Here is a 14,209-nt window from a genome sequence, read left to right as displayed (position 1 = left end):
CCCACTCCACTGACACATGCCTCCTCTATTTGAGCGACCACATCAAACAAGAGGTGGACGCTGGCAAATACTGCGGCATGGTCATGCTGGACCTCCAAAAGGCTTTTGACACCGTGAACCACTCCATACTGGTTAACAAGCTAAAAGCAATTGGTTTCGATAGCACATCAGTGAGCTGGATGCAATCCTACCTGGAGGGGAGAGAACAGATGGTGGAAGTGAACGGAACACTGTCCCCCCCCCTCCCAGTGAGCTGTGGCGTTCCACAAGGAAGCATACTAGGGCCTCTACTGTTCCTAATATATGTAAACGACATGACTTCAGCCTGTGACTGCAACTTGTTCCTGTTCGCAGATGACTCAGCACTGCTGGTCTCGGACAGGGACAAACTGCAGGTTGAAAATGCCCTCAGCTCTGAACTCGGTAGAATCTGCACCTGGCTCGCTGATAACAAACTATCTTTACACCTGGGAAAAACTGAATCCATTCTCTTTGGCTCTATTAGTAATCTCAGCAAGGCAAATGACTTCTTGGTTAGAGTGGGTGACAATGTTATCACACGTAAAGATGAAATTACCTACCTAGGTTCCATCCTGGAGGCTAATCTTTCCGGTGATAAAATGGCCACCAACGTAATCAAAAAAGTCAACCATAGAACAAGATTCCTCTACAGGATCTCCTCACTGGTCAACAAAAACACCTTGAAGACCTTAACAGGAGCCCTTGTACAGGGTTTCTTTGACTATGCATGCACCTCCTGGTACCACAGCACCTCAAAGGCCCTTAAAACCAGGCTCCAGACTTCCCAAAACAAACTGGTCAGGCTCCTACTTGATCTAGCCCCCCGAACCCACCTCACCCCTGCCCACTTCGACAGGCTGGAATGGCTTAGGGTCGACGACAGAGTACAGCATCTTGCAATGGGTCTGGTCCACAAGATTCGATACACCACCAAGATACCCATGTACCTGTCTAGATACTTCCTTAATGTTAACGAAGTCCACACCCACAACACCAGAGGGAGTGCAACGAACCATGTACAACCCAGATTCGGCACAAACAAGGGACTAAATTCTTTTCGCTCCTATGCCACCAAAATGTGGAACGCCCTACCAACTATCATTAAGACATGCGAATCCCTTGACTCCTTCAAAACCGCTCTCAAAGGGCACCTACGGATGGCTGCAATTCGAAACTGGCCCCCGTAAAATCTGAATCCCCCCCCCCGCCCTTTTTCCCCTCACTGTATATATTTCTTTTCCCTTTTTACCTCCTTTTTGATGAATTCCTGTTCTGTCTATAGAAGTGTCTATTTGTACGTCTCTAAATGTTTTGATGATTTGAACATGGTGGACCCTGTTGGAAACAAGTGTAATGCTTAATTGGGTCGTCCACTCACAGTTAACAGCCTTTGTATTGAGTTTGTGCTTGAAATGTACTGTAATTCTGCAAACTGTTAATAAATTCTTCAATCAATCAATCAATCAATTGAGAGCTTCTGCTCTGCTGTCTGCATTGCAGACAATGCCTGCGGTGTTGTGGGAAGCCTGATCCAGCTTAAAGCGGCAAGCTTGCACAGCGACTAGCCTCTGTCTGTCTGTCTGTCTGTTTATTTTGGGGGATGGGTACCCTAAAATTAAACCAAAATACCCCTATTTGTTTATTTTATTTTATGTTTTCAAATTGCAGTGCCCTGCCGAGGGGGCTCTTTTTTTCCCTACTAAATTAACTGAATTCATTGGTTCACCTGAAAACTATTAAATGGCTCAAATAAATTGGTTTCACTTGTGTCCCCTATTCACAACACATAATTATAGAGCCATGATACCGTGTGACACAGCACGTGCTCTCACTGAACTGACAGGATAGGTTCAGGTTTTACATGCCATGCCACTTAACGCCACTTCACACCACTCTGCAGGCGGAGCAGATTCGCGATGACATCACAGGTGCAATTTTGGCCTCGTCCTCCAACAGGAGCCAGCAGCGCCCTAAGGCCCTAAGGTACAGTGAACGTCATGGTCATGGCTACTCATGGTGTGTGTGTGTGTGTGTGTGTGTGTGTGTGTGTGTGTGTGTGTGTGTGTGTGTGTGTGTGTGTGTGTGTGTGTGTGTGTGTGTGTGTGTGTGTGTGTGTGTGTGTGTGTGTGTGTGTGTGTGTGTGTGTGTGTGTGTGTGTGTGTGTGTGTGTGTGTGCACAAACGTCTGACAAAGAGGAAGTGAGAGGAAGAAATATTGGTCCACAGATAGGTCTATATTGTATAATCAGCAGTATCTGTCACAGTATCTGTCTCTGTCTGTCTGTCTGTCTGTCTGTCTGTCTGTCTGTCTGTCTGTAATTCATCTACAGTGTAAATTAATAGACAGAAATTATCAAATAAACAGACAAACAGACCAAATCAAAATCATGGTGACGGTATTCATTCACCCACCTGTCTGACAGAGAGGGAGGGAGGGAGGGAGGGGAGAGCAGCTGAGAGAGACAGAAAAGCAAGAGGAGAGACCAGTTTTTCTGGTTTTCTACATAACTTAAGAAGGTGTGACAGAGAACAAGGCCATTGTGACAGGGAGAGAGAGACCTAGAGAGAGGTGGACACACAGAGAGAGAGAGGGTTATCATGACAGCAGTGCATTAAGTTCATACCTGGACGGAATATTGAGGCATTCGTACAAAGGACACGCAGAGGACACACTGTAGGTAAGAGAAAGTGCTATGAGTTGCTTGTGGATATGGTACTGTAGGGTACCAATTCAATGTTGCTGCGTTGTGTTGAATTAGTACTACTTAGACGGACTTGTTGCTCGTGCAGGTGTGTAAGGAAAGGCAAACATACCAACGTCAGCCAAAGTGTTGTCCTTGCCTCTGGTATTTCCATTGTTTGCTTTTCATAGCCATTGGTTATATCGAAAGGAGAATTTGTGTTAAAGGTGCTGTAAGGGATATTCTTTGGTTTAAAATGTTGTTAAAAAGTTAAAGCTCTATATTCTGATCATTGTATCATGTAGAATAGAAGAAAGAAGGCCCTGACAACCAAAGCCTTTTGTATTTTCCCACAGCAGGCAAATAACATGACAACGTTTCAATGTCAATACATCTTCATCAGGTCAATGTTATAATGTGTTTGTTCAGTAACAGGGGCCATCCCGTCTCGCCAACTCTTTAGTAAACAGAAAATACGATTTCAGCTGGGTTACAAATTTCATCCAACTAGGATCGAGATTCGAGAATTGATAAATTTTCAATTTGATAGAGTTTCAACTCCAATGTTGTTTTCTTGCTTTTTTTTGTTTTTCAATTTACTTTTTATTGAATTTTAAACAAACATACATGAAAAAAGCTCTTCAGACTCCATCTTAGCCCTAGCCCCGACGTCCTTACAGGCATGCAAAGGCTCACTTATGTAACTTAGATATCATTTTATGTAGACATAGCACTATATAGTATATATGCATAGTTATTCATGCATAGATATTCCACGGTTAGCTTACGTATTATTCATGATGACTATTTTTATGTATTTGATGAATTACCATGTTTTTTGTTCTTGCTTACTGTAAATTGCTCTGGATTAAGTCTGTTAAATGCCTAAATTGTAAATTGTTAAAAGAAAAGACTAGGACAATACATACAAGAAAAAAACCAAACTATAGGCCCCTATACATACAAATATACACAATGAGAGAAATCTGCCTTTCTACTCTATTGATGATATACATTTACCTCGAACAGATGCATCCAAAGTCCATTAATGTAACAGATTTAACTGAATTTAAACAAAGTCAGGTCTTATGGTAGAGCCAATTTCACTTGTATCCAATTCTCTCTCCTGATTGGATGAAACTGGTGTTATATAGATTTTTATAACACTTAATTTAACAAAACAAAACAAATAACTTACAGCACCTTAACTCTTATTTTATGTAACATTTTAGTTCTGAGTAAGTCGTTTTTCCCCCACATTGTTTACTGTGGGTTGGCACAAAATGAGGGCTGTGTGGGCTTCACATTAAAGAGTCGCCACATCATTTTCATAAACAGTGGATTACCTTGAGGAAGTCAGTGATTATTATTGTCATCCAGTTATGAAGTCACCTACACTGCAAAATTCTGAGTGTTAAAACTATGGGAGAGTGTTAAAATGCACCCTTATTGGTTCATTCTTTCAGGATTTTGATCTTGACAATCAAATGGGATAGGCATGCTCTTGTTCTGATGGGTGTTTCCCATGCTGGCATTGAGTGAACAGTTGTTGTTAGCAACAGTCAAAAGACAACTGGAGGTATAGGGCTGGCCAATATATTGATATTATTTTTATATTTGTGATATGAGACAAGATAGTGTCTGTTTACTCTGTTATGGTAATATCATGATATGACAAGTATTATAAAACAAATATATTGTGATATTTGGTTTTGTCCATATCACCCCTTCAGTTGAGCTCATCCCCTCCACTTGATTCATTGAATGTCAGACCCATGCTTGTTGTGTTGTAGGTGGGTTTACTGGGAGTATTCCAATCTCTCCTCTCCTTCTTTCAGGCTTCCCCAGAATACAGAAACCATGATTGACGCCTACGGAATTCCAAACCCCCCCATGCCACATGCCCCCAACCCGCCGCCTGCCAACCCTCCGCCTTATCCCGGACCCAGAGGTAAGGAGCTTTACTTGCCACATGTTTGCCATTTTTTGACAAATGTTTGCCTATTATATATGCCCAGAAGAATAGGGATGCTAGGGTTCATGTGGTTAATGACAATAAAACAAAATGCTTCTTTGTTTTCAAGTGGGCTTGAAAGACAGGGAAAAGACAGTGAAGAAAAGAGGATGAGGTGGTAGGAAAAGGGGACAGGGAGGGGAAGTGAGGCACAGAGAGGTATTTAAGGCAAAAGGTTCCCCGGAGCACAGAGATTACATTGTGTGTTTAGGGTGGGGGTAGGGGGTATATGTGTGTGTGTACAGGGGCAGAGGGGGTGGCAGGAATTCCACATGCGGGAAATACCAGGTCCTCCAATGAACGAAAATGGATGAACTGAATCTTCTCTCCTCCACAGCAAACGGCGTGAACGGAGGATCAGATATCTCCTTCCTGCGCGCAGAGAGAGAAGTGGTATGTCTCCTCGTCCTTTGACAGACAACCGATTTTTAGGTTATCTGGGTGTAATTCATGAGGGTGACTAAACTGGTTCCTGTTTCTCTGTTCCTCAGGGGATCCTTAACCAATGTTTCGACGACATCGAGAGCTTCATGGCGAAACTGCAGCAGACTGCTGAAGCTGCCACTGTACTCAGCCAGAGGAAGAAAAAAAAGAAGAAAAGCAAAAAGCAAAGCGCTGAAGGTAAGCAATGGGCAGCGAAAGAGAGTGAGAGTCCATATAAAGTTTGTTTGGACAGCCATGGCTGGAGGCATTATGTTTGCCGGTTGTCTGTCCGGCCGTATGTCTGTATGTCCACTGTCTGTCCGTCCATCCATCCCAACTTTGTGAACACGATATCTCATGTGCACCTTGGAGAATTTCATTAAATGTTTGGCACAAATGTCCACATGAACTTAGGATGAACTCATTAGAAGTAGGTGACAAAGGTCAAGGTCAATGTGACAATGCTCACAAAACACTAGTACTTTCTTCAAAGTCTTCATTACATAATGTCTGGACAGACACCGATGTCAAGTGCAACTGGTTGGTGGTTGCATATAACCACAATGATGTATTTGTAGTTATATATTTTACTGCAGTGGCTCCTGGTTCTCTAAATACTATAAATAGTCTTATACAACTACTGTAGTGTTTTCTTGCAAAGGAAACTTGCCTAGTCCTCCATGGCAAGTTATTGGACACTGCCGGCGTCTAGTGGAAGAATTAGACTGCCAGCCTACAGTCTGCTGCAAGCTCAAGTGGAAACTGTCATTTACCTCCAAAGCATGAGAATACATTACAGAAGATGTATTTTCTGTGCACTGAATGGATTTACTTTGCTTCATCTGTTTTTCTGTGTCACCGTTCCATTTGAACAGAGGACCTGCTCACTGCAAAGGCCCGTCCTCCACCAGAAGAGGAATTCATTGATGTTTTCCAGAAATTCAAATATTGCTTCAGCCTATTGGTGAGTTTTTAACCACCTCATATTTTACATTGTGTGGATATTGCTGAGCATGAAAATGTTCTCTTATTTCTGCCCTCTTTTCTCCTCATATTTTACTTAATTGAATCTTTCCAAACAACGTATTTAGCTAAATAAATTGCCCCACTAGCAGTGGGGCTTTAAAGATGGCCATATATTGGTGGCCATATATGCGCGTGACATTCATCATCATACCCGGAAGTTATGTGGGAATGCCTACTGAGTGGCAAAAAAACGACTTTCAGGCCTTGACAGCCCATACATCCAAACAGATGTAGGTCAAGAGCCACCCTTAGGCCAGCATTTCCAGTTGCACACAAATATCTCAAAGTCTAATGCACAGATTATCATGAAACCTTAATGTGCTTAGCAAGGATATGAACCCTACTGATTTTGGTGACCCCATTGCCTTTCCTCTTGCACCATCTTCCCATTTGATATCTCAAGTGTATATTGCCATGAAGCTTTATGAGTGCGTTCTTACTCCCTGGAGGAGGAACCATACATATTTGGGTACGATTTAACCAACAGTTAAATAGTTTTAACCATGGTGTTAAAATCGGAATTTTATAGTGTCAGAATATCGTTTCCTTCGGTTCATTTTGCAAGTCATTTGTCATACCATGTCAACAGCTATTTCTTGTGCTTTTTAAAACTAGGGCCGTGACCCTAACCTTAACCTCACTAACCCTGGCGCCCTTGCCTGGTGGCCCTATTCGATTGCGTGTGCCGGCTTTCTCGGTTTCATGCCTTATTTAGGTGGGTCGTTGACTCCTTATTTAATGTTGCAGGGGAAGTTCAGTCCTTAAAAACCTAACCTTAACCTTTCGCTCACAAAAGACGGTGCCCTGACCTCACGCTAATTAGTCGGGACTGGCTTTGGAGTTAAATAAATAAATAAATGGCAGAATAACTGATTTTGGTGAGCTTGTGGCCTTGCCAGCAAAGTCTATAGAGTCTAGGGGTTGCTAGCATGGCTTTTAGACTCTTCTTGTTTTTACAGTTTTAGCTATTCCTTTACTGTAAGAATGTTGCCACAGCCACATCTCATACTGTTGTCTATAACTGTGTTGTTAATGTCTCTCTGTGTCTGTCTAGGCTCGTCTGAAGTCTGCAATTGCCAACCCTTCATCTGAGGACCTTGTGCACCATGTGTTCATACCCCTGGATATGGTGAGTCAGTCATAACCTTTACGCCCATTCTTTACTGGTGAGACTGTGAGAGAGTTATACTGACAGAGATCACCACCTGTTCATGAAGGGTTTCCTAATTAGAGCAATACATAATAATTATTGCCTAGCCTACCATGATGCCATCAAATCGCTGGCTTAGCGGTCCAGGCGCATACCACATACTGTATAGGCTCTAATGACGACCTTTGCTGCAAGTGACAACTATATACTATCAATAAAGGAAAGCAGAAAAGCAAATAATGGTAGAAGTACAGTATCAAAATATGGGAAATGCCATGGTATCTTATTGTGTATGTATGGAGTTATAATGCATTAATCACTTACTGGACACACACTGGACTATATTGTGCCAAAATAGGTCCACAGCCAGTCAAGTGACTGCGTAATACTTCCATAGAAGAGGCTGCACACGCCTCTTCAAGCAAGTCATGTTAGCAGAAACTATGAGGGCTATTCAATATTTACACAAGGCAGGTCCCATTGCGATAGCCTGAAATGAAACGCCAATGACATGTCACATGATTAATATATAGCATTTATTTTTGGTTTGTTTACAGTACTGCTGTAGAGTACAGTTTGTTATTTGTATATTCACGTACAGTATGCAGTTAATACCTAAGCCTAAACCTCAAAAGTATTTGCTTCCCAGATTTAGCTGTACTTCTACTATGATAACAGTATTGTTATTATTGTTATTATCAATGTATACATATTCTGGACGGGAACCTCTTTTGGTGTTTTAACTAAGCATTATGTTATACTTTAGCTATTGAAAAATAGCAGATCTACAAGCTCATAGCGCGCCACTCGATGTCAGGTCTAAATGGGTTAACATAATACATGTACATAATACATCTAATAACCCTGTACCCTTAATCATGATGATGTGCAGTACGTCATGTTATATGAAAAGGAACTGAGATTAGGGGTCCAGTATAATAACATATTTCAATACGATATTTAGAAAAATTAAAATAGATATCAGGTAGGTTTAGCAAGTTCCACCTGTGCTGTTTGATTTGACTTGTTCTTCTCCCAAGATATTTCAGTTCATAGAAATCAATGTTAAACCTGAAAACAGGGTGTGTGAAATGTTTGTGTTGTGGCACACCTGTATGGAAAGAGGGAGAGACCAAGAGAGGTGTGAGAAGATGGTTATCTCTCTCTCTCTCTCTCTGTGTGTGTGTGTGTGTGTGTGTGTGTGTGTGTGATGGTTAAAGAATTTATAGTTGGGCTTAGAATTTAGGAAAATGTTCAGATTGTGTTTAGGTTAGGATTTAAAGGCCGATTTAGAGGCCGATCTACAAACGATTGGGTGTGCCTATACACTACAGTATGTGTGTGCCTTGTGTTCATTCATACAATAGCAACCTTTTGATTTGAAGTAATACAATGCTTTAACAGTGTTTAACCAAATTAGTCAGGGTGATGTTAAATCATTCTTAGAGCAATACCGTCAAATGTCATGACATGTTGCATTAAACTGTCACTAACATTAGGTAATTGGGAGTTGGGACACAATTTAATTAAAACCTTATTGTCCCTTTAGGCAAAGGTTAACAATGGAAACGCAAGGGAGGAAATTATATTCAATTATCTTATCAACTGATAAGAATAAATTACACAGGGAGTGAATATCTTAAAGATTTAAAAATGATTCCAATCAATGTATCAGGAGGATGACATGACATTAAACTTCTCAATGTGTTCTGTATCTTAAGATCTCGCCCCAAAGGCACTGAAAAAACTCAGAATCTGTGTATTCTACCTCTAACACACTTAACAAAATACTTTACTCCGACATAAAAGGCCATACATTGAGCCACCTAAATTGTAGTGTGGCTGAAGGAGTCCTTCTTGAGGTAATCCATCAAGTTATGATACTGACGATCTTCTGTTATCTGTGCGTGTGCAGATGGTGAAAACGACAGGAGGACCGGCTCTGGGGGCTTCTATATCCAGCCCTGCCCTCACCAGCTCTGCTGTTTCGCTGCTGCAAGACACCCTCAACGAGGAGGAGAGGCAGCTCTGGACGTCTCTCGGTCCCAACTGGACTCTCTCTCGGTCAGTACCAGCAATCATCTTCGGATGCCAATAATGACAAGGGATCATGAAAATCCAAATGAAATGTTATGCTAAGCCAAGCTGCTTGGATATGAACAATAGTTTATCTGAAGCCAACAGTGACAAGTGTCACCCAGTCTGCCCTTTGGAGGTCGAATTGACATGACATGAGTCAATATTTATCTCTGACACTGTGGAGAATACTGATCCAGCTTCAAACCAAAATTTCAGCACACACACAGACACTGAAGTTGACACAAAACAAGGGTTGACATTCATACATAGCAGTTTTTCATTGTTAATGTTGTCCTTAAATCGCTATAATTGACAATAGCTGCACCTACTTTAACCCAGTTGCTTTTGGTTACACTGTAAACTGATATAAGGCCAATGCTGACTCTCCATTCTTTCTCAGCTCTCAGCTGCACGGGCCTGTAGCGCCGTACACACCAGTATTTCTGGATGGCTGGAAGCCAGAAGCTTCCAAGGCAGACGGGCAGGTTTGGGAGGATCCGGTCGAGTCACAACACAAACATGAGGCCTTCCTCGTAAAACAGGAGGTATGGAATACCTGCGTACAGTACGGCATAGGCACATTATACCACCGTGTGTAAAAACAGGTGTGTGTGTGTCTTTCTTTAACTCGTTTAGTATGTCTGACTACTGCTCATATCCTTTTTTTCTCTCTTTCATAACAGCAAATATCAGTCGAACAGCCTGCCACACCCACCAACGAAGAAACGTAGGTCACCTCTGCAAATACAAATCACTCACCTGTCATTGTTTACCCTTGTTGTGCAAAGGTACCCAAATCTATAGTCCCCGAGTTAAATGAACACTGAGGATTTTACTGTGCGAGAGCAAAAAAATAAAACTCATGAATTTTCTTTTCACCACAGGGACAGCGATACACATGCACCAGAGCCGGAGAGACTATATAGCTGCAGTTATGACTTTGTAGCCAGGAACAGCAGTGAGCTGTCTGTGATGCAAGGAGATGTGCTAGAGGTAAGGAACTAGGACCGCCCATTCCCAACCTGTGGGCCCCCAAATAATTGGCAAAACACTAAGATTGTAATGCTATTTATTAATATAATATTTCATTAATATAAACAATATATACAGTATACTGTACATGTCAAAAAGAATTTAAAGCCTTAAACATCCATCTGACCACTTAACATGGCAGCCGGTTTGACTGTGGGCCGTGAACACCACTGGGCCCTGACCTAGAAAAGGTTGGGAACCCATGAACAAGAATTTAGGAATGTTGGGAAGCACTTTATTACCAAGTCTGTGGTTTATGCAAGGAATTTTCTTCACCAAGTATCAGATTCATTCAAGGAATCTGCTTTGGTTCGTTCCAACATTAAACACAACCCTTGACCACTGACGAAGTGCAACAGTTCATTGCCAAGTATTCAGCCAAGGGATTATCAATATTAGACAGCAGCATAGCCACTTTAACCCTGTCGTCCCTATATTGGGGCATGTCATTATTGGTGAATATGTTAAAAAATGTTTTGAAAATAGTAGTTCTACAAGCTCACAATGTGATTCATTGGGAGCTTGTGGATCTGCTATTGTTGAATACCCAAATATAAAATAGAGCTTAAGTGATTAACCCTGAGATTTGTAATGATATCCAAGCTGTGTGATTTGCATAGACACCGGTAAAGCAAGTAAAAAAACGATGATTACAATTAAGTGGCATAGCACTTAATTGCCATTGTGACAATAATGAATATAATAACCCTGCACACAGTGATGTGCATGGTGCATTCTTGAACTCAACCCAATACTAGTAAACTACTAGCCTTGTGGCTATAGTTTTATCTCAGGAAGACATGCCACCTTGCTCAGTGAGGTTAACAACTACAGAGGGTGGCGCAGTGGTATAGTCCCGGCCCACCACCACAGAGGTAGTGGCTTTGTCGGTGACAACAGTAACAACACAGAAATGTGTGTGGGGAGGAATTCATTGGCAAAACAACTAAATTGGGGACGAAAAGGGGGCAAAAAATAATTGGCTACTCTAATAAATAAATAAATAAATAAATACATAAATAGAGAGGCTGTGCAAATATGATTCTGGGGTCCCAGAATCATATTTGCACAATGTGAGCTTGACACTTATATCAGATTTTCAAAGCCAATATACATTTTTTGTTTGTGTTGTGTTTTGCTCAATGGAAAACTACTAGCGTATTTGGGAATTGTATACACAGTAGTTATGATTTATGAAAGAATTATGAGATATTAATTAGTGCACTGTCCTGGGCAGGTGGTTGAATCATCCAAGCGCTGGTGGAAATGTCGAAATAGGTTCAATGAGATCGGCTTTGTTCCTTTCAACATCCTGGAGCCTATGGCTCACATAGACCAGTCGAGTCCAGTGACAAACAACGCTCCCAAGGTAATGCACGTACGCACGCACGCACGCACGCACGCACGCACGCATGCACACACACACACACACACACACACACGCACGCACACACACACACACACACACACGCGGGAATACGCTGGCCTACCTGCTTACATACCTGCATGCATTCCAATGTTTATTTGTTCTCTGTTCCCCATTCCCAGGCTCCTGCCCCGCCTCCACTGGCTAAGACTTTCACTGTGGTCCCACCCAACCCCTCTGCCTTACATCTTGCGCCGTCCCCCCAGCGGCTTCGCACCTTACCTCCCTACAGCCAACACATACAGGCGCAAGAAGACACAGATAAAGGTACCAGCTTCTAAACCCCAGGCAGGGTGTTGTCAAAGTGGGTCGCAGAGAACCATCGTCAAGCGGGGTTCTGAATGTGCAAATGTGTTTCGTCATTGTACAGCAAATAGCTAAAATAGCTGATCTACAAGTTCACATGTTTAGATTTACTTTTATTTTTATTGCAAAATCATCGCCTCTGATGACAGCCCCAAAATAGGGATGCCGGGATTAAAGTGACATATGTCAGCTGTTCAGGGGAACCTGTGATATTTTGGGAATGGTCTGTCTCTGCGCATCTCCTGTGGCTGACTGACCTTATATCGCTGACTCAAGTGTACTGTGAACTAAACATGACTCTCTCTCACCTCCCACAGTCATGCAGGTGAATGATGAGCTGCTGCAGAGGCTGACCAACGGGAAGGCCAATCTGAACAAGCCGTCCCTCATCATCCCTCGTTCAACGGACACCTCTGTGCCCCTGGACTACCACTCCCCGCCGGATGAGGTGGCCGAGTGGCTCCGAGGGAAGGGCTTTAGTGAACCGTGAGTTTACTAGTTATAATGTCACTGTGTCACAAAGTGGGTGTGTGAATGGGCACAAAGTCAGTAAAAACCATGAGGAGGCGAGCTTGCAGAAAATAAATCTCTTACATTTGATCCAGGCCAATTCAAATTGAAAATGAAGAAAATACAACGCAAAAATCTAATAAACAACTTAAATTAATGGAGAGGCAAAGTTCCAACTTCATCCCCATTGCAGCCTACACTCTGAGCTGTTTCCCTTATATACTTTGCAGACTCCACCCTTACATTTCTAATCAACAAACCACAGTATAATAGAAATCCACCCAAGATGCTAGTCTAATCAATCAACTAACAGGATTAACAGGCACCCCTCAATCCCAAAGTGCTCAGTCGTTGTCACAGTGCCATTATTAAAGTATGCTATAAAGTACAAGAGCACTATCACTATCATTGGTCCTCCATATGTTCAACAGAGTTGTTTAATTACTAGTAATAATTCATAAGTAAGTGAGTTGTTTAATTATTATATATATATATATTTTCTCCTAAATTTAGAGTAGCCAATTATTTTGTAGGGACACTGATTATGCCAACAGAGTGCCTGTTTAATAGTTTAATAATAGTTTTAGTCTTCTATAATTTCTTCATAACTTCTATATATCTTTTTCGTAACAAAAGGTTGTGTTGCAAGAGTATCATGGGTGATTGTATGCGAACAAGGATACAAGATTTAATTCCCTTCTCTATCTCTCTGTCCTTTAGTTCTGTGTTGTGTCTGGGAGTGCTGACTGGTGCACAGCTGTTCTCCCTCAACAAGGAAGAGCTACGTGCAGTGATTCCAGACGAGGGCGCCAGAGTATACAGTCAGCTCACAGTGCAGAAAGCCCTGCTTGAGGTAATGAATGTTTCTAAAACTTCCCAAATTCTCAGGGTCTGTTATGGAAACACAAATCACTATCATGTATACATTTATCATGTATTGTTACTTTTTTGTCTTACAGGATGCTCGGAGAGCCACAGAGCTGGAGGCAGTCATGGAGAAACAGAAAATGAAGGTTGATTTGAATGAGAGCTACACATTGTGAAACAAGTGCCCATATGAAGTACCAGCGAAGACTGAACTTCATTGACGACGCCCTGACAATCTGATGTACAAGATGGCCATGAAAGGCAGCATTACATGAAGGGCATTATTTTAAAATAACTTGATCTCAAAGGCAGCCTTATCCTGGGATCAAGTCTTTGCTGTAACATTTTTCCTCATAATATTCAAGTGCAATGCTAATACCTAATTTATAGTCTGTTGTATGACATCGCAGATGCAACGTGCTGTGAGCTTAATGCGATTTTGGACTTTGACACTTAAAATGTTTTCCATTCAGACAAGCTCTGTGTTGTGTGCAATCTCTGCCTGCCAGCTGAAGACTAAGTGAATGTATTTATCGTTTGTAAATTCTTTATTAGTTTATTTTCTTTTTTTTGATACTTGTGAGTCCCTTGGCAAGAAATGGCATGATGTACTATAAACATTTAAAGGCTGGGCTTTTTTTTTATTGAAGCTTCAAATAAAGTATTCCAGCAAAA

At 41.7% G+C, this 14,209-nt stretch overlaps 1 protein-coding gene across 3 annotated transcripts in view; it reads left to right on the top strand.

The window, feature by feature from the left end:
• Positions 1-14,209, top strand: part of eps8l1b (EPS8 signaling adaptor L1b) — a 21,620-nt gene extending 7,411 nt beyond the window's left edge. For all 3 annotated transcript variants that reach the window (XM_079493327.1, XM_079493328.1, XM_079493326.1), the window contains 15 exons: positions 1,922-2,004; positions 4,540-4,652; positions 5,053-5,108; positions 5,207-5,336; positions 6,014-6,102; positions 7,219-7,293; positions 9,230-9,378; positions 9,794-9,938; positions 10,077-10,120; positions 10,278-10,386; positions 11,663-11,794; positions 11,974-12,118; positions 12,475-12,643; positions 13,388-13,520; positions 13,627-14,209. In XM_079493327.1, the coding sequence (XP_079349453.1) occupies positions 1,922-2,004; positions 4,540-4,652; positions 5,053-5,108; positions 5,207-5,336; positions 6,014-6,102; positions 7,219-7,293; positions 9,230-9,378; positions 9,794-9,938; positions 10,077-10,120; positions 10,278-10,386; positions 11,663-11,794; positions 11,974-12,118; positions 12,475-12,643; positions 13,388-13,520; positions 13,627-13,710 (1,656 nt within the window). In that variant the 3' untranslated portion in view covers positions 13,711-14,209. The remainder of the gene's footprint in view (positions 1-1,921; positions 2,005-4,539; positions 4,653-5,052; positions 5,109-5,206; positions 5,337-6,013; positions 6,103-7,218; positions 7,294-9,229; positions 9,379-9,793; positions 9,939-10,076; positions 10,121-10,277; positions 10,387-11,662; positions 11,795-11,973; positions 12,119-12,474; positions 12,644-13,387; positions 13,521-13,626) is intronic.

This window comes from Electrona antarctica (assembly GCF_951216825.1).
Source record: "Electrona antarctica genome assembly, chromosome: 22".
In the NCBI taxonomy this organism is placed as follows: domain Eukaryota; kingdom Metazoa; phylum Chordata; class Actinopteri; order Myctophiformes; family Myctophidae; genus Electrona; species Electrona antarctica.
This window is presented reverse-complemented; position numbering and strand designations above follow the sequence as displayed.